General features: G+C 39.6%; 1 protein-coding gene across 1 annotated transcript in view; it reads left to right on the top strand.

Moving 5' to 3' along the window:
- The window catches only part of LOC102798151 (myelin basic protein-like), a 51,195-nt gene that overhangs the window by 8,037 nt on the left and 21,563 nt on the right, over positions 1-21,595 (top strand). The window contains exon 2 of the mRNA XM_006794871.3: positions 6,743-6,801. Coding sequence (XP_006794934.1) covers positions 6,757-6,801 — 45 coding nt within the window. The 5' untranslated portion in view covers positions 6,743-6,756. The remainder of the gene's footprint in view (positions 1-6,742; positions 6,802-21,595) is intronic.

The raw sequence follows: 21,595 nt of genomic DNA, 5'->3' as shown, positions 1-21,595 counted from the left end.
TAAGCATGCTGTATTTTCTTTAAATGGTTATTTCTTCCTTTGGTTAGATATTCATTTCAATTTGAGAACAGCAAAACTACCTGATTCTTATTTTTAAAAACTCATTCACTTTTTGATTTTCAGTCTAACGTTAGCAACTCTGTGTCACTTCTCTAATCAGAACAGGGTGTTTGTTAGTCTTGAATTGTGTTTAATGAAAACACATACAGGTTTTGCTTCTGTGTTAACTATGTTATTTTTCCTGATCCTTATGTCCCCATTTTTTTAAAAATGCTGTAAACAACTATGAAGCAAAACAATTTACCATAAATGGTACTGTAAATAAGCTAGGTTAATAGTAAAACACAACAGTTGTCACTGCTTTTAGCTAACAGGCTTCTGAAACTTAGGTTTATGGGGATGATTTCACAGTGTTATCCATCATAATCGTTAACCTGTTGCATTTAGAATTCCTGGAAAAGCTTGAGCCACTCGGGCGCCGGCGAAAGAATTATTATATTTTGGTTTATGCACGGGCATTAAACATAATTCTTGGATGACTGGGACAGCAGTTGGATTTTTAGCCATGTCTTCCAACTCGTCCTAACTCCACCTTCTTTGCTGCAGCTGGCAACTGTAATCCTTGTTCTGCTCTTGAGGGCCACTCCAACCAGAAGCTGGGACACAGAGATCTTCAAAGCTACAGAGCAGTACAAGGACTACCTTTTCCAGCTGTAGCACATGCTGATATGATGCAGCTTTGTCCCTCCACACTGTTGTTTGCAATAATTTCTTCTTGAGTCTTGTTGTAGTCAAAGTTATGGTTTCCCTACTTTAATGCATAATTCATCCTGTTTCATCAGCATTATAAAGCAGTCACTAGACCCTGATGGGGGAGATTTATGATGTAGAAAAGTAATATTTCTTTCACCTGTACAGGCCTATAGTAAAGAAAGAAATAGCTTTGCAGTCTGTGCTCACTGAGAAACAGATCAGGGCCTTTAGTGTTACTTGATGCAGTGAAGTAAGCAGGCCAGATATGATAATCATAAAAGCGAGTGTATACAAACCCTTATGCATGCAAAACATATATCATACAACATACATTCCTCTTTGCCTCATCCCGTCTTAAATAATCCTGGCAGTGTTTCTAGAGTCTTTTTTTGTCCTGACACCGTAGAGTTTTAATTTGCATATGTGGATGCAGATACAGACTGGGTTCAGTCATACTCAGTCATGTTACTGAACAGGGTTCTGTCGGTGAAGCTGTTTTTTCCCCTTAAATTTACATTTTCAACAGGATTGTAGTCATGAACGTAATTCAGTACATGCTGCAAACAGAGGACGCAAAATCTAGAAGCTTTTATTTAAATGTCAGTATGGAGGCTTTTTACTAAATAATGAGCCCCATTTCTTATCCACATCAAATCCATGCAGAAACACTAGTGGCTTATGAGGATGATGATTTTAAATGGCCTCAGGTAATGGACAGCTCAGATGGATATAATTGCTTATATATATACAGGCTTCCGCTTTGCATGGTAATGGATCAGGTGGTGGGCTTTAGGTAGCCATCCTATAATAAGAGCTTTTCCATCTTAATGACTTATTTAACGATAAAATGGAAATGTTTCCAGGTACGTGCTGACAGTCACAGCAACTCATGTAGGTTAAAATAGAAAGGGGCACTCGAAATTTGGCTTTTTCCACACAAATCCCTTTGTGTCGGGGACTGTGTGCAAAAACAAAATCCAAGTTAGCAAGTCACTGTTAAATGCTACTGCTGAGTTGTAATTGCAGCCTTGTGTTACACCCTTCCACATACACACTTCCACCTCTCCCTCTGTCACTCGATTTTGCAACAGTCCTGTCTTGCAAGTCCTTGCAGGATCTCAGCTTTGGATTGTGTAACGCTGAGAGGGGAACGGGCTGTAAGGCCTCACATTTAGCCGCAGAGAATCCCAGCGACGCCTCGCCACATCCAGCAAATATTTGAGTCCTCAGCGGACATTTTTCCGCCACACTGACTGCACAGCCACTGGCACTCTAATTATATCCCTTTGTTTAACCAGTGGGATTATGTTTTTCTTCCAGCTTATTTTTATAGTTTTCTGTGGCTGCTTTCATCCACAAGCAGATATGATTGATAGTGAGATAATACTTTAGTTATCCCCAAGGGGAAATCCAGATATCCAGCAGCTTGGTCAAAAAACAAACATCCCTCCGGTCATAAATAATAATAATATTATTAATAATAAAACAATAAGGTAAAGTTTCACGATACCGTCTTACTTCCCTTTGTGGGAAAACTTGGTGGGAACGTTTTGATGAACTAACATGCTATACAGGTAAGGGTGGGGGTAAAAATGTGCCATGTTGTTTACTTGACTCCTTAAATCCATCTTTTCTGTGAGTTACTATCTTGTAAAAGTCAGTTTGAGGAAGTCTCACGGAGACTGAACAATCCTAGAGGTTTGAAATGCTGCACAAAGGTAATACTGCTTTCATGCACACAGGCCTACAGTTAATATAATAAACAGCTTTACAGTATCTGTGCTTGCTTAGTAAAGGAAGAGAGCCTTTTATGCTACTTGAAACCAATAAATTAAGCAGCCCAGAAAAGATTGTTCTGAAAATACAATTCCAAGAGCACTTCTGTTACAAAACCTACTGCTTTTCCTTTATGAAAAGGGAATCTTAAGTTCTGACAGTCATGAAAGTGTGTGCAATGTTGGTCCAAGGCTCGTATAAACCTTCCTTTTCACTGTTACAAGAAATATCATGTCATTTTTAACAAAATAAAGCTTTCTGTTTTGTTTAAACAGGCAAGAAGTAATATAGCTCTCAGCAAAGAATGTGTTGTGAATGCTTATTCATTGTAAAAATTAGGAACTTTAAAATTCAAGTCTAGCTGGAGCTAATGAAGGTCAGAAAGAGACTGTCCGTAGGTGTTTATTATGGCATAGAGGTGCACTGTAAGAAGCACATCGTGTGACAGAAGGTGCGGTTCACCTCGTCGTCTTTTATTGGTTCTAGTGTGACTAGCATTGTCTTAATCATGTTATTTATGTTATATTCAAGTTTTTGTGCGGTAGTTGTTGTAGGAAAGATTTCTAACGGCATATTTAAAACTGTCATTTTTGTATTATCCAAGTGACAAATGTGTTAAATGAAAGTGGTCTCTGACTTTAGAATTCTTGTGTTAGCATGATTTGGCTAACTGCTTTATCTTTTTGGCTTATTAAAAATAGCTTCAAGAAATGATTTGATTTAATTTCCACTTTTACAAACTGGTTTGGATGGTTATAACTTATTTAAACAACCACTTTGTATTTCAAATGAAATTCTCTTCATAAAAGGGCTGTAGCTTAGAGCTAAGTTTCAGTTAGCAAGTAAACAGGAAGCGGATTGTTTACTTTTCTATAATATTCTTCTGTAATATTAAATTAGATGTTCTATCCTTTGATAATATTTTTGCCTATGAAATAATATATCAGTTACTCATAATCAGAGAAAAATGGTTGAACTAATTACATTAACTTAATTCTTTTAAGAATTTATTTATTTGTTTTGCCTTTGCTGCTGTTGTTGCAGGATGAGGTCGAAATGACCACACTGGTGGTTCTAGTGTTCAGCTTATATTAGCCACATGATTGGAAGGATTTTTAACAGCCCACAGAATACTTGAAGTGAAATTTTAGCATAAAGTGTATTGATAGTTCTGTTTTGTTTTGATGTTGGAACTAGCTAGGTTAGCTAGTTCTTGCTAATACTGCTTTAGCAAATAGCTTGTAATTTAAATGCTAAAGAGACAAATGATTTTATCAACATTCACTATTAAAGCTTAGGTTATATTTACAAGTTGTTCTGATCACAAGAAGATTTCAAATACTACACAGGGCAAACTTACTTTCACCTTCTCCCTTTATACATTGCAATTTTTTGGTGAAATTTACTCAAGCTCACAGAATAGCTGTTTACAAGACACTTTGCAATTGAAAAAGCTCATTTGGCTCCACTGGGTATAGATTTGTGAGCTATATTATTTATGGTTTCCAGTCATGAACTTTTCTAAGCTTATTTCAATTTAATTACACTCATTCCTAAATAAAAAGCCAAACCACTGTGATGCCGCTACTGGCATTAAATCCATTTCTGACGACAGTGAATATAATAACACCTTTCAATAGGTGATATTTTTTTTTCCAGTGCAGGCACAGAGGAAACTCATATTTAATTAACCTGGATTGACCGTTGCAAAAAGCAAACATGGCATTTAAATGTGCTTGCATAATGTGCTGTATTGATTTGTTTTGGGTTTTTTGTTTTGTATTTTATTGTTTAAAAGCTCAATCAACATTTTTTTTTTCCTTCAATTGCATTGATTGACCTCTCAGCACAGAATGTGAGCATGTCAATTCGTGTGAAATTTAAATAATACAGCTGACACACATGGTAATCTTGAATTAATGAAGATTCCTTTGGGGCTTTTTTTGGTTTTTTATGTTGATTCTCTCCTTCTTGACTAGTCAATAGACCATCAATAAACCACATTACCGTTCCTTTTTTCCCTCCACATGAACCATGCTGACAGCACTTTTCCACACTGCCATGTGAAAAAGTGAAGACAGGCCATAAAAGGTGATGAAAGGCTTTCTGATGGGTGCAGATCTCCTCTAAAAGCCAAATACATGCTGTGATTATCTGAAAGTAAGAATATTCTTTTGGTGTAATTGGATGTTTTTTTTCCTTCAGTGGTGAGTGTCAGGCAGAGATTTAAATTGTTGTGATTTCTGGCCTTCATTTACTCATCACGTTCCTCCTTTTTGCACCTAAACATTTAAAGAATCTAAAGAAGTTTATTTTTGATTATTTCTTGCATTTGTTTGTTATTTACACGGCTTTCTTGTGATTTTTATGGTTGGCTTTTTAAGATTTAAGCTTAATAGATTATTCACGCTGCAGTGCACATGTTGGCACACTTAGCAAAACATTGTGTCGCCTCATTCCTCTTGATCAGGTTTCACTTCAATTCTCTGTGGAAATAAATAGACGTGTTGTATCCATTCTCAAAGACGAACCCTTTCCGTTATAACACAAAGGTGCACACCTGTGTCGAGTCTGCCAGAGGTTTGGAGAATTGTTGAAACAAAGCACTGCACTGTTGTTAATGCTTACTGTATTACAATATCTTATGTCTCATAAAAAATAATGTATTAGATTCAGGTTGAGCATCTTGGAGACCAGTTTAAAGAGACAAGCCTGAGATGGTTGGGACATGTGCAGAGGAGGGATGATGGATATTCTGATGTTGAATACAGAGCTGCCAAGCAGGAAGAAAAGAGAGATCACAGAGGAGGTTTGTGGATGTCATGGAGGAGGACATGCAGAGGGTTGGTGTGGATGCTAGGGGCAGGCTGAGATGGAGGCAGATGATTCACTAATCTTTTCTAAAGTACAGTAAAGTTAGCCTAGACATGTTTACTTGGCTTACTTTTAGCTGACCCGTTACATTGATATGCATGATTTCCAGATCCACATGGACAACAGAGGGGTGTAGACTCTGTGACCTTTTTATATTGTATGCACACTCAAAAAAAAAAAATCAAATGCACAGATCTGATCTCCGCTGAAGGTATCCCCTAACTGTTTCTATTCAAATCACTCCACATGCTTGTTTCTGATGCCAAGAACACAGTGATGGGAAACGCATACACTCTCACTTTTGAGTGTTGTAGAATTAACTGAACTATTGTAGTCTGTAATCACATAAATCTGGTAACCTATCGGATTATTTGCAAAAGAAAGCCCTACGATGCTTTCCTTTTCCCCCCCATTGCGAGAAAACCTTTAGCTAGATGATAATGTTGAGGATGAGACTAATATGTGAGACCCTGCAGCAAAGCAATAACAGGAAGGAGCAACTGTGGAGAGCGATCTAATATTTAAAGATCACATTAATGGACAGGTAGCTACTGGCAGCAGGCAGAAAGTATATTTAAATGAATGGATGAAGGAACACAGAACTATAAACACAAACAGGAGGCTAGGGTTGAGCTCAAACAAGGTCTACAGTGGTTCATTTTTGAATTGCTTTAAATGTTGCACCTCATCTCATTTGAAATAACTAGATTTGTTGCCTGCCTGTTACCATACATTTTTGGCTGTTCCTCTTCCCCTTAAGAGGAAGGACAATGAATTGAATAGTATCTACTGTATTTTTGGATTTTTCTCACTTACAGACAGCTTTCCAACATCTCCAAACTACCCTTGTTTTGACTTCAGATGATTTAGGCGATCATATTTTAAACCAAAATAAGAAAATTATTAAAAACCTGCTTTCACTTTATGCACACAGTGTATTGTGCTTTTTTTCTTGTGTCCTCTGAAATACAGATTCAGGGATCATAACCCTTATAAGAGGGGCACCTCAGTTTCAGCTGTATATAATCAGTTTTGTGTTATATACTGGGATATTAATAATTAGAGCTATTTGTTGTTATTTGCTATTGTTTTGGTATTCTTGGAGCAACTGTGACCACACATTCTAACTGTGGCATTTATAAATGCTATTGCTGCAATTAAGAGATGGAAGGGAGGGAAAGCCCCGGTGCCTTTTTTATGGCTGTATGTGAAGCTACAGTTTCACACTGAATCCGGAGCTTGCCTCTCTTGCTGCAATAAGGAGGAGTTCGTAATCTTCACATAATATGCTGTTTACAGTCTTCCCCTGGTGTAAACTCATTCTGTGTGTGTCTTACAGGCTCTGTTAGCAGCATGGGACAGCATCTAGGAAAGAAGGAGCCCAACACAGACGGCAAGGTAAGAGGGCTCATCGCAGCTTTATATTAGTTTTCTTTTATTTGTGTGCGAGCAGTGGCTGTTATCTGCTGGACTTTGGACTCTGTGGCACAAAGGCTGTTGGGCTCCTTCACTCATGCTAATTTACTGCTGCCGCTGAGCTTTGAGCAGGAGTGACAACCAGTTTAGTGTGTGTGTGTGTGTGTGTGTGTGTGTGTGAGTGTGAGTGTTGAATCTCTTTGGATAAAAAGCTGCACAAATGCCTTGCAAGTGTATGTGTGTCTAAGGTTTTTGTGGCAAGTGTTTTGGGTTTTTCCTTTGTTTCCAAGCAATTTAGTCGATGAGATTGAGGTTTTGTTTTTTTAATTGTTGCTAGACTGGAATAAGAAGCATGCTCAGTGTACTTTATATTGATCTCTAAAAATAGGGAAACCCTACACCTTGGCACACCTGAGGCAGTCGTATTTAAAATGTAATCCTGTGTAGACTTGAATTGCTGCAAATTTTCAAGCGATAATATTCGGCACGCTCCATTTTCAACAGCCGGCATCCCACTCTTAATTGAACCATGTTGCCATGGCGATATCCCAGGCATCACGAACCTCCGCGGTTCTCTTGGGTCATCCCCTCGAAACAACAAGCCTCTCCGCAGCACCACTCTACGAGAGAACCCATTTGAACTGGAGAGAGTAAATAGATGATGGCGTGCATCAGGGCTGACATTAAACCCTCTCCAGGTACACATCTCATTTAAACATTAGCTTTGGCCCAGTGATCAGTGGCGCTCAGATGGGCTACCACCCTGCTAGTGGGGTATAAAAACACCACATTTTGGGGGATTTTTGCCCATCTGAATCGAGAAGATAAACTATTGCTGTGTCAGTGCACTTGCCTAAAAATAATGAACTGGATTAAGGTGACGCTGGCTGGTAATTTCCTGTGTGCTGCTGCTGAGAGCCTGAGCACAGATCAGTGAAGTTATAGCCAACAAATACTCCACATCTAACAGGAGTGCTATAGCTTAAGCAGAAACTATGGTATAAAATAAACAACAATAACTGGAGAATTAAGTGTAGTTCGTGCCGCGAGTCGACAAATAGACTTTTTCAAATTGGCTAGGACGCAAGGTGTGCTGCTCTGCCCTGGGGCTAATGCTCCACAGAAACTGCTTCTGATAGTGTTGTATTTAAACAGAACAAATCTCGGTGTGACTTTCTTGACTCATCTGTGTGCTCTGAGACTGTGCTTCTGTATGCCAAGCGTGGAGGCGTATTTGGAGGCTTAAATTAGGACGTTAATGTAGTTTAATGATATTCGATCATTAACCCCGACCTTGTCTAACGACTTTAAGCCATTGCAAGTGAGGCTCCAACCGTAGATGAAGAGGTTTTGAGTTTATTGTGAGGTCCCCGACCCCAAACAGTGAGCAAGTTAAAGCAAAAGGAAAGAATAAGGCAGCTTAATGTGTGCACCGTGTAAACCCTGTAGTCTGCTGTGTGCTCTGGGTTATGTCTCACTACCTGGCCAATGCCTGTGACGGGCAGAGCGGTCATGTGGTGAATGGGGGAGCCCGAACCAGCAGGGGTGCTGCTGGCGCAGCCCACGCATGATTTGTCTCCTATTCCTGCAAAAACACACACTGGAGAGGAGCAGGAGAGGTGGATCAATTTGTCACGTGCCGAGCTGGTGGGAGAGGTGTTGGGGGAAGCGTGTCGCAATAAAGCAGCATTGTTTATCCTATGCAGACACATATTGTGCCATATATCTTTCTTTGTATATAATTTATTTTCCCCTTTCTTTCAGCTCCATTATCGTAAATTGAAGTCAATTTTAAAAGGTCTGGCACAAGAGCAGGTTGTCATAGTGACCGTGGAAAGGGAACAAAGCGTGACAGGGTAAGGCAGGTTGTGTTTAGATGCTGAAGTCAGAGTCATGATCCTTCCCCCAATCCCTTATCAGTTGTACCTATCCCTTCACTCACACACCAGGCAAAGTGTTTCTCTGTCAGCTTTCGGACAATTTCTCACCGCTGTTATTTTACAGCTCTAAATCCCACCTGGATGTATAAGATGATAACACTGGCCTTTTTATTTTGCCAGAGTAGAAATTTAGCCATAATAAGGTTTGCTCAAATGTGCTTTTAGTGGCTAGTGCTTTTGAAGATTTCGCAGAACTCCCGATAGAATACAACCCAGGACTTAAATGTGTCACTGGAAAACATAACAGAGTAACAGATAAGAACTATTTGCTTTTCCTTTGCTGCTACTGTATATTGGTCCTGCTCGGATGTCGTCTGATTGTTGTGTTGTCAACACTTGATTACAGACAGAGGCTCAGGCTGTTGCATGCTTACAGTTTGCATAAACAGTAATGACTAAATTTGACAAAGTGTGAGCAGATTTTTAAATGAGAACACAAAAAAATGCAACAAATGCTACATCGACACAGGAATAGCAGCCCAAGCTAGTACCCATTTGCATGGCTTCTTGCAGTTTCAACCACCGTTTTGTTTGTGCTCATTAGTGGCCAACCACAGGCTTTGTGGCAATTCATGCTGAGACCATTTTTGCTCAGCGACATTTAAAGAAATTGACTTTACGCTTATCTCAAATGTCAGCAATTTTACAAGGATGTGGTAGCATAATGCAGACTCTCTGCCCCTCCCCACCTAGAAGTACCTCTTCTTACACATGTTGCGGACTCAGAGATACTATCAAAGCCACCAGTTTGTCAACTGACAAGAAGTTTTAACAAAGGGTTACTTTCTCCGCCTTCAAGCTCAAAAACAGCATGGGAAAGTGGCTTTTGTGGAATACTATTTTTCCAGTGCTGCTTCAGGGAATTTGCAGTTCACATTCTCACATAGTTTTGTAAGCCATTCTGGGAAATAACAAGGGAAACGACAGAAGAAAATTTTCTTGGGATGATGGTCCTGAAATGGAAAAGAATACATTCATTGAAGTATCTAGTTCGAACAATCAACGCTAGAATCCGAGCACATATTCAGACAGGCAGACAGTTTCCTAGTCTACAGATGTGCAATTTTAAGCAATGATATGCAAAATAACTTTGGGGTGGGGTGTGGGGGGGCACTTTTCTCAACTAAGGTGAGTGATTGAAGTGAACATTAGTCAGAGCGCAGGATGCCACTGATTGGCATATGAGTAGTCATAGATGAGTTGTTCATAAAGGATTTTACCCCTTAGCAGTAAGCCTACAACAAATGCTGATGAGGGCTTTGAAGAGGCAGAAAAAACAGCGTAGAGCTACAGAAGCTCACCAAAATACAATAAGTACAATAATCATACAATAAGTGATGATTAATGTCATCATTATTAAGTGATTAAATTAAATAAACCAGTTTGTATAATCTGTCTTTTTATGTTGAGCTGATCCAACCATCACTAATGTGTCTGTCACATTGATAATTACATTTTGTTGATTGACTTCCGCCTTAAAAAAATGCTGTTAGCTGCTAGTTGCCTGCGACTGGCACTGCAAATTTAGCTTTTTTTTTCTCTCCTGTCTGCACATTTAGTGATGAAGGCAGGCGGAGAAGGAGAAGTAGGGACAGTTAACTTCATGAATGAGTCATAGGCTGTGTTCTATTTACATTGATACTCAAGTCAGAGAAGCCCCACCCACCTGACTTTGCAATCCAAGACTGCGGCAGTGTACATGCGTACGAGTAAAACTTGCACTCACTCTAGAAGCCATATACAGAGCAGTGACCAGATTTTCTCACCATGCTTTATTTGTGAATGTGTTTTTAACCATAAAAACATTGCTGTATTGCCAGTGATGCATGAAAGGCTCTGCCTTGCTATGGAGCAAAGCTTGTTTGTTCTTGCATTTCCAACTACCTCTACTACTAAAACAACTGTCAGTTCCCACATCGGAACTTTGAGGTAAAAGGAACACAGCAGTTTATTTAACGTTTGTGGTTATAGCTGACTAATATATGATGTAAATTTGCTACCAAGAACCTTGGTTGCACTCACAGACATGCAATCATATGCCATCAATGTTCTCAAGAAATTAAAAAAAATTGCAAAGAGGAAGGACTACTGCCGGGATAATGTTTGTGGTCGATCTCATGACAGAGTCACCCACATCACTAGCTGCTGTAAGTTTAGAAATGAAGGTGATCGTCAGATGTTTTGCAACAGGAAAAATGCAACCGAGCTCTTTCACAGTAACCGACTTACAAAAGCCATTCACAGACATTAAACTGATAAAGGCTGAATGATTTCCTGTGTCAGTATCAAATAGACGAAGTACCAGCGTGGTACATAAACATAGGGCAGGGGCGATTCTAGGATCAGAGCTTTGGGGGTGCTGAGCACCCAGAGAGCTGCCCATCCAGGCAAGGTAAACTTTACTCATCACAATGAGACTTCTTTCCCGTCTCTGTCAGTCCCTGCATCCCTAAATGCCTCCAGTTGTCCCGAGTTCTCTCTGACTGCCTCCTTGGTGCATTTAAACCCCTGTTCCTCCCTGTCCTCATCGTCTGTTGTCTTCATCTCCATTATCAGTCATCATAATTTTACCCTCTCTGTGCAAGTCTGCAAATTTCTTTATTAAATCATAAGTTTCTTAAATTCATCAAGTCTCTCTGTGCCTGGGTCCTCGTCACAAAACATGACATCACTGTTTTGTACATTTTAACACAATTTAATCCCCACATTTTTGAAAGAATAGCAAAACACTTTTTTGAAAAGTCTGTAACAAAACCATCAAATCTGATCAAGGTTATTAAAATGCTGCCAAAGAAGAATGGATTGGAATTAAAAAAAAAATACATATCCTAACCTTAATTACTGGGGAAAAATGATAAATGATGCTCATAGTGAGTAAAAAGTAAACTGTGTGCATTTTTTGGACAGAGATTCACTTCTAAAGTGTATGTATAATACAATACAGATACATAAAAAATACACTCCAAAAATAGAAGAGTCCTTGAAATATACAAAATATTATTAGAAAATGGAGACACTTGGCCTTTGGTACAATGTATACAATGTATGAAAAGATCTTTACTGCAGATACTACTATGGCTCTGCAGATTTTTTCTTTTCTTTTAACCTATGTCGCCTCACCTTGAGGTTGGTAAATCTGTCTATCACATTTTGGTGGTCAAGTCTCTCACGCACCTCTTTCCCAACTGACATCACAGCCAGGTGCTGGAGTCTGCTTTGACCCATGGTCCTTCTCAGCCAGGTATGGAGCTGACTCAAGACACTAAAAGACCTTTCACAGCTACAGCTGCTAACTGGGTTTGTTAGGGCAACCTGAATAACAGTTTTCAGTTTGAGGAAGATCTGATTATCCAGAAGATTGTACAATGTTAACATATCTGGAATGGCACCAGCCTCACTCTTGAGCTTTATAAAGTCTTTGGCAACCGTGACTTCCTCTGACTGAAGCTCAATATGGTAATGCAGTGCCAGGGCTGACAACCCAATTTGTTTTGCAGATTCTGTATAGCAGCTTTAATATAGGGAGAACACAACTTCCAGATTGTATGTTGTTTGTATTAGTTGTTTGTCTTTCTTTGCCAGTTAAACAGTTACTGTTTTGCCTGTTAGTACTCCCTGATCTTGTACTTTGTCCTCATGTTCCCCTCTTTCCTCTCTCCCTCTTTGGACTGACAATCTGTGTACACACACACACACACACACACACACACACACACACACACACACACACACACACACACACACACACACCAGGAGTTATAAGGTTAATGGGCATCCAGTCAGTTAGCTAGTAAGTACCTTGGGTTCAATATTGGCACATGCACATATGGCAAAATAACCAGTTTCTCTCATTACATTTCAAACAGGACAGTGGTAACAACAGCAGGCTACGGACAATGTTAAGTTTTAGATTTTAAATAGGCTGTATACATTTCAATGAGATCAACAGGGCAGTCAAATATCGCTAATTTTACTACAGAGCAAACATCGTCGGAAAACACGTTTTCAACTAGGGCTGCCACAAACGATTATTTTGATAGTCGACTAGTCACCGATTATTTTTGCAATTAGTCGACTAATCAGATCATGCATCCATTGGATGTACAGCGTACAGCTTATTGCACCAGCATGCATCTGCTCTCATATAACTATCATTAGCTTACAGCTCTAAGTGTTTAAGGTATGTGCTAACTAAAAATAAAGACAAGATGATAGTTTATTAAATTTGAATGAAATTTGCAGATTGTTTCGGTGAAGTTTAATAAACTCATTGTTATCTAAAATATAACGGGACACCGGAGTATATTCTCGAGCATCTCACACTTCTGATAATCAGTTGTCTGCTTGACGTTTATTCAGCTGTGTAAAAACTATAACTTTAATCTCAGCCTAACCGATTTACTCAGGAACAAATTAAGTACTAAAAAAAGCCAAACAATAACATTTTTAAGTTATCTAAGTGACTTATATGTGTTTAACCTGAGTAGCAAAAGACCGCAGTGGGTTTGAAAACGATTTGCCGGAGTCCGGTGTTCTCACGGGCTCTAGAGAGCCTTGCCCCCGGCTAGCTATCAAGCTAGTGGGTAACAGACGTCTCCGAAAACATCGGAGCGCTTTTGAAAATATGTGGTGTCTTGATAAACTGAGCGGATATTTGAGGTTTACGCAGCTACATTCTCGCCTGAAAATATGCTAAACGTTTATTTTGTGACCCAGAAAGAATAATAAGAGTAATATTAAAACTAACTAGCTGCCGCCATTGTTGGAAACTGAGCTGGGCTGCGCTATGAATTCTGGGACACAGCTCCTTCTTCTTCTTCGGGGTTTAACGGCAGCTGGCATCCTTGTACATGCAGTGCTGCCATCTTCTGTTTCAGTCCGTTATTACACTCTTAAATTCTACTACTTGTTCCTGCGTCTTTTGTGATCTTACAAAGCTTCAAACAACGCCTCGACTATTAAATCAGTCGTCGATGATTTTGATAGTCGACGTAATCGTGACTAGTCGACTAATCGTGGCAGCCCTATTTTCAACACAGCAGGTTACCTGGTGTAATGTTTTTCAGTTAAAAAGAAACATGGTCTGACTCCTACCTAACTATATAAAGAGTAACTGAAAGTTAAATGCAGCTAACATGTCCTGTTTTAAGCCAGGCACTTCCACCTCTGCTCCGCTGCGTCTCTGCCAACTCCTCAGTAAGGAAAATCGCTATTGGCTGTCCTAAAAGTCGCTAGAAGTCGCTAAATGACGTCATCACCTAATTTGCATAATTGGTCATGCTAATGTAATTGTAATCTATGTTGAGAGAGAGAGATAACATCGTGGAAGAGACATAAAGTGAGAAAAAACGTCCTAAATGCATTTAGAGTTTATTTAGAACTACAAATTAAATTTATTTTAGCAATTATTGTTTTTTTAATGTCACAATTCGAACCCTGCTCCTTTACCCGGGCTTGGACCGGCAAAAGTGACCCGAAATAGGCACTCTGGTGGAGTTACTTTGTGTGTGTGTGTGTTTATAAGTAGTTTTAAACCTTGTGATCCACAAAACAGCATAAGAGTAAACGAGTAAAAGAAGAACTGACTGCGTTACAGCACCCGCTGCTTGTTGAGAGTAGACGTGAAAGCACATATCAGACCCCTATTTTTTTAGATAGGGGTCTGAAAACTCGCTAAATATAGCGACAAAGTTGGCAACACTGCGCTAAAGCAAGTAGGAGAGAGCCGAGCTGGAACAAACCATTTTGGGAGGGGGGAGGGGTTATCTATACTTTTGTTGTTAAAATGTTCCATCTATATTAAGTACTGTATGCTTTTTATACTTTTAGTAGTGTGTCCCACAAACAGCAAATATTTTCAAAAAAAGTAAGACATCTTTGGGGGTGCTTTGATTCATTTTGGGGGTGCTGAAGCACCTCCAAAACTGGGCTAAAATCGCCCCTGACATAGGGTAGGTGAACCTACCTCACAGGTAGGTCTGCGGTTTCAAACACTTTGTTAGCTAAAATGAAGGTGTTGATTACATTGTGGTATTTATATTTACTCTTATGTCTCAGATTAAATTCTATGATTAGGTCTAATGATTTCAGTCGATTGTGCTCTGGATCACTGGGACTAGAATGTTTGTGACTTACTATGTTCCAGCATTATCTCGTTTGGCTGGCAACCCTGTGTGCTTGATCAGTGTAACGCCCACCTGGGTAATGACAACTGGTTACTGCAGTGTTCACTGAAACGCAGAGCAGAGTGAATGCAGACTATGTTTTTGATTTCCAGTCTCTGAGCTAAGAAACTGCTTGGACCGGTGATCTGTCCCACTACAGATCACCTGTCGAATTTTCCAAACACCTTTAGCTACACAGGAAATAAAAATGCAGTGTTAAAGGAGGAAAACAAAGATTGCAGATGATGAAATTGAAAGTAACAAGTTGTAATTATTCTTACCTTACTAATTCAACTTTATATGAAAGGATTTTAGGATCTTTGACGTTAGCCGTTTCTGTAGACGAGCCATGTGGATATCTTGCAGCTCACAACCTTAAATTAGGTCCTTTTGTAATTTCACAAAAATAAGTTATGTGCTACTTTGTGACTCACTGCAATGTAGTTGCAATACAGTGCTATTACTGAAGCTGTTGAATTAAAGACTAAGGTCTCCAGATGAGGGAGCTTGATGCCCACTTAGTAGACGGCCAGTCTACAAAAACACAGCTGTGTGACTGTGACTGGTATGTCTGTTCCTGTGATGTATAGCTACAGGGTTTACAGACCCTTTGACTAGTTCTTGGATAACATTTTACCATTGGATACCATTGTATTCAATGCCCATGACTGGTAAAACTCTGTGGCTTTTTAGCCCAGTTAAGTCTACTGCGTCTCGCTTTACTCACACATTTGTGCTTTTGATGTGCTTGAACAACACATTGCTCAATTTTATATTGCTGTAAATGTATATTGCTCTTTGGTCTTAATTGGTTTATCTAATGGTGTTCTTACAGCTCTAATAAAGAAATAAACGTTTGGTACATTCAGTCAACATGGGGGATAGAACTGGCCTTGAGAAAGTAGAGCTCCAGAGACTCCAGTGTCTTTTTATACAGTACCTTACAAATGTGAGATGAAATGTCTTCCATCTGTAAAGAATGGACAGGATGTAACACTGGAGGGTGCAGTTATCCCCAAACCACATGTACGAAGTGGAACCTGGATCCCTTTGAAAGTCTCAAAAGACCCAAGTGCTGAAATGTGTTCAAATCACTGTGTTCCACTCCCACTCTCTCTGCTCAAATGTCAGGAGTGCTCGGGAACACTGAACCGCTTACAGTATCCTAGTGCTGTATGGGGATCAGAGGCCTGACTGAAGCTGAAGCAGTGGAATTTTCCATTGTCACACAGCAGTAAAATTACAGAAGAGGAAGACTTAATTTATTATTTTTAATGGTGATGAGTGAACCAACCAAATAAACCTCCCAAAAAAGAAGTACAATAAAAACAAGGCTAAGGCAATTTTATGATGAATGTTTTATTTGGGGGGGGTTGGCCTTTAACTCTGATGTTTGTGTCTTATATTGGTGACAACAGTCCACTCTTTACATGTGGGATAGCCTTAAAAAAAAGAAAGGCATAACTCTTTACATCGTAGGTGCTAGGCTTAAGTCATGATATGTGGTTCTGGTCATCTATAGTAGTAAAAAGACATTTTACCAAAGCTAGCATCCAAAAGTAAAGAGTAAACGGAACAACATCTTAAGTAGAGCCCAATCTGTTTTATAGTGGGCTAATACAGTGGTCCTTCGCTATAACGCGGTTCACCTTTTGTGGCCTCACTGTTTAGCGGATTTTTTTGTTGTTGTGCAATTTCTCATGTTAGCTGTGTATTATCATATCCTTTATCCAGTTTGGGGGGTGGGGAGCTAGCCCAGCTGCCATAGGGCAAGAGGTGGTATACGTGGGGTACACTGTGTCACAGGGCTAACACATTTATAATGGTGATAAATAAAAGTGGAAAAATTAAAGAAGAGCCAGGAGAAACACCCTTCAGCCAGGTTATGAGTGTTGATGTTGCATCGTTTTCCCACCAGAGGACACTTTGCAACTTTGCTGTTAGCAACTGGGTTTGAAACAACATGAACATAACAGGTCCAAGCACAGTCAGACACAGAGTAAATGAGTAATTAAAAAAATAATAAACCAAGACAATATATTAGCAAAATCTTTTCAGGTTTTGTGTGTCTGAGAGAAGGAAAACAAATATAAAACAAATATCAGTCTTAAAGATCATATATTGGTCAGGCTCTAGTTTTAAGGTACTCTGGCACTTGTGTGGTGGTCTCACAACTTATTCACCTGATTGTACTCTCTTCAGGGTTTGTAATGACCGGGGGAGGGGGATCTGTTTGTGTGATTTTGTTTTATATAATCTAGAGAAATATGTCGCAGTTGACAAGCTAAAAGTTCAGTAGGTTAGGACTGAGAAGGGCAGGAAAGTATGAATAATTGTCAGGTGTTGTCGAAGCTGTCACAGGGTCAGGACGTACTTCTGTCTCCAACATGAACTTCTTTTGAAAGCTCTACTTGACAAGAACTGTATTTTTAATAAGGCACCTGTGGCAAGTAGTGTCACACCGACAGCGAGGATGGCATTAAGATGTCAGTTTAGTTCTCTTGGTTGCCCACATTGCCCTTTTCATTTTTCCTTTGATGTGGTCGTGTCGTGACAAGTTTTTAACAAGGACCCCTTTAGTTTTGTATATAATGTGTGTCCTTCAGAGACTGAAAATCTAAGTGTGCCTTGTGGCCAAAATGTCAGCCGTATTTTTACAGTTGCACTTAATTCAAACTGATTTATTTATTTATTTTTAAATGTGAAGTCATTTACATGCAGATCCAGGCCCAGCATCCTCCTTGGTGGCAAGGACCTTCATTTCAATGACCATCCAAGCTTCTGTGACTGAGGGTTTTGTTTTTTCTGTGTATTCCAATCTGTTTGCATTGGTAATTCTTTACACTATATGAAAAAGGAAAGGCTAAGAACTACGGCAAGACAGCTAAGTCGGGGTGTGAAAGAAAATCTAGCAAAGGTTGAATGCTAAGGATTTTTAGTTGTGATTGCCATATCAGGTTTGCTGTACAATCACCAGCTGATGGATAAAAGTGATGTATTTCCTGACTGCTAAACACTCATTTCTGGAGTTTGCTGTATCTCATTGGATGAAATTGGATCAGAGATGGTGCTAGCCCCAGAACCTTCCTAGTGATTGCTTTGGTTGGTGGCAAATGATTACCTGTAGTTTATTGTTTTCAAATGTTATCCTGCAAATACAAACGACCAGCCAAGAAGTAGTAAAACTTAAAAAACAGCCATGCAAACTGGAAATGGAGATGGTTCACCCTGAAGAGTAAAAGTTGTTTCAGCGCTAGAGCCAAAATCTTTCACAAGGTGCAACTTTGAAGGCATTTGATGGATATCTCCAGTTCCATTTTTGGCATGCTTTTGAGTTTGTTATAATTTATTTATTAGAGTAGCTGAGTCCATAACCCATAAAGTCTATAACTTCACCTCAGGCTAAGATAGCAGTATACTAGTAACTAAAGTAATCACAAGGAGGTTTTTGGGGAACACCTTTTCCCTAGGGACAGGCAGTTGCCAGGGAAGTCACTGCCCAATCTCTAGGCCTGTGTGATTATGTTATTCACTTGATCTTACATTGTCACATGTCCAAAATGGCAGATAAGTTCAAGTCACATGGTTAGAAGTCACATATCTGCAAATCCTCAATAGAAATTTAAGCTTTATCAGTGCACAAAAATACATGTGGAGTTCCTTTTTTGAATCACTGATTTACAAATCATTTGTTCACCAGCGAAGTGCAGAGTTGTAGACTATTCAGTAAACAAGCAAACTGGCGAAAGGACTTGAGGAGCTGGGGTGGCAACAGTAACCCTGATGTTAGAGTTGTAACCAGAAACCTGAAGTTTGGGTTAGTCTGGGCTGGTAGCCAGGGACCTGGAAGCTAGGCTACACGTTGGCAACCAGAAGCTAAAGCTGTGGCATTAAGATGTCACTAAGGTTTGGGCCAAGCAAAATGGGAGAGGAACTGTAGAAATAAGCCAAGACAAAGGGGAGCTGAACAGAGAGAACTGACAAGACAGGAGTTTGGGAGGCAAGCGCTGAGTCAGCCAAAGAAACTGCATAGGTAAGAAAGCATGAATTTCAATAAGCAGAATACTAATAGAACAGTAAAAGTGGCCAGTTTACAGATGAGCACTGCAAAGGCAGAGACTGTGTTCTAGTTGCAAAGGAGTGGCAGGGCAGAGCATTTCAGAAGACCTGATTGTTCAAGTGGCTGCAGATGGTCAGGCACTGTTCAGGCTACAGGGCACCTGTCTCCAATCCTGTAATCAAGCACCCACTAACACAGAGGCTGCACGCGAAGCAAGAGAGGAGGCAGAGTCCCTGATTGGCTATTCCTATTTCGATCAAACGTGATTAACCATCTCATATCCTGGGAGCAGCTCTTCAATCATCCTACTTTGCTCACTGTTAGGCTACGTTCACACTGCAGGTGAAAGCGCATCAAATCTGATTTTTTTTTTTTTTTTTGACCCTATGCGACCCATATCCGATCATGGTATGACAGTGTGAACGGCACAAATCCGATATTTTCAAATCCGATCTGAGTCACTTTCGTATGTGGCACTGAATCCGATACATATCCGATGTTTTAGAAAGCGACTGCTGTTTGAATGGTCATGTCGCATTAAATCCGTCTTTTACGTCACTGACACAAGACAGACGCCAATTATCAGCGCCAGAGAAGCGCCCAAGAAGACATCGGCTGCATGACAAATGTCTCGTTACCCACAGTCACTGACATGACTTTTTCTTCTCTAGTAGTCATTTTTATCTTTTTTTTAAAAAAAAGAATTTATGCTCTTGATGAAAGGGGAAAAACTTAATTAAATCTTGTCCAGTAGTAATTTAATCACCTCATATCAAGACTCATTTGTTTGCATAATAAAAGACCAAAAAAGGAGCACTTGTTGACTTTTATGTGATTTGCATTAGTAAGTGCTTGCTCACCACACTCTACTGTCCCTCAGCTGTTGCGACTGCGTCACAGTTGCACTTTCCTCTGTTCTGATTTAATGGTGATCCCACAGCTTTTGAATGCCTCTGATTCCCCATGTAGGCAAGCCCACTAAGAAGCAGGCACTGTTCATGCCTCTTCTGAGGGGGGATGTTAAGAGGATTTATAAAATCGGAAGGCACTTCACTGTACATGATGGTCAAAGGCTGTAAACATGCCAGTCATAGTGACATAACAAATTCTTTGGATGAGCCAGAAGTGTGAATACAGACAGTAATAATAATTCAGCTTGCATGCTAGTGTAAGCTTAGACTTTGTGTGTTAAAAGTGGGTGGGTTGTTGCAGATGAATCAGTATTTCTGTCATTATGTAACAACTAATGCCATTTTACTTCATATGTTTCCCGTATCACTTCCTGCTGTTTCAATGCTGTCAAAATGGTCAACTTACGAAATAAAAGTCACACAACAAACATGTGTGCACAGCTGTTTGTTGATGCTCTGTGAGTTAACAGTTGACATGTCCCACCCACTGCAGAGCCAAAATGATCAACGGTGGTTACAGATTGTTTATTTCACAGGCTAACTGGGTTCTGAACAGATGTAATTATGATGCAAAACATTTTAATTGAATGACAGATTTTGTGCGGCCATCCGTATCAAATTGGTCTCTGATGGAGAGCTTTTCAGCCATTTCCCAGGTGACATCAGCAGCTAGCGAGTGACTGTGCTAACAGCTATCATCTGGTTTGAATTTGCTGATTTAATTCGACAAAGTTGGCTGTATGTGGCCTATGAACTACAGTAATTTTGACATCTCTGCAGTAGCCAGATCTCCTAAAGGATTGAAGATGATATTGAACACAGGATTTGCATATCAGAGCATGATCAAAAATGACCTTTCCATGACCTAAAATGGGTAAATGAAACCTAATATTAACAAGAACACATGCTATATTGCTCTGACATTATTTGTCTAATAAGGGTTAAGCCAAAATGTATAATCAGTGGGAAAAAAAAACTAAGTACACTTCATATTTCAATCAATAGCTTGTGAATCACCTTGACTTTGAGTAACCTGAAATTCTCACTTTCTGCGTGACATTATTTGTTTCTCATATTGTCTTTTAGGTGTTTTTGGCCCACTTTTCTGTAGAATATTTCTTCAGTTCATTGAGTTTGGTGGACATTTGCTCAGGCACAGCTCTCTAAATGTCCCCTGCAGCCTTCAAGTAGGTTGAGATCTGGACTTTGACTGACTCATTACAATTTCTTTATTTTAATCTTTCAGTAATTCTTTAGCTCCTGGGAAAATTAGCGCAAGTCTGCAATATTTGCCCCTGTTATTTGAATAATCTTTCTCATTGAAGAATGGCAGACTTAAAATTATTTGGAAATAGCCTTATAACCATCCTCAGACTGATGGGGAGCAACAACTGCTCCTCGAAGATCATTGCTGATTTCTTTCCTTCCTAGCATTGTGTTAACACACATTGCAAACTGCCAAAACATCTGCTTTTACACAGGTGCTCACACTTGCTGCTGATCAATCAATGCATTTGATTAGTAGCACCTGGCTGCTACTTATACTCTTAATTCCTTTGGAAGCATGTACTCAGTTTTTCACTCGCTGCTTCTGCGTTTTGGCTTAACTTTTGTTAATGAATATTAGCAAATAACATGAAAATAATTGAAACCATAATAATGTCCTTTTGCATATGCATTCCAGACAAGTTTCTGCCAAAG

Source organism: Neolamprologus brichardi, chromosome 11 (genome assembly GCF_056152115.1).
Source record: "Neolamprologus brichardi isolate AB-2024 chromosome 11, ASM5615211v1, whole genome shotgun sequence".
Lineage (NCBI taxonomy): Eukaryota > Metazoa > Chordata > Actinopteri > Cichliformes > Cichlidae > Neolamprologus > Neolamprologus brichardi.
This window is presented reverse-complemented; position numbering and strand designations above follow the sequence as displayed.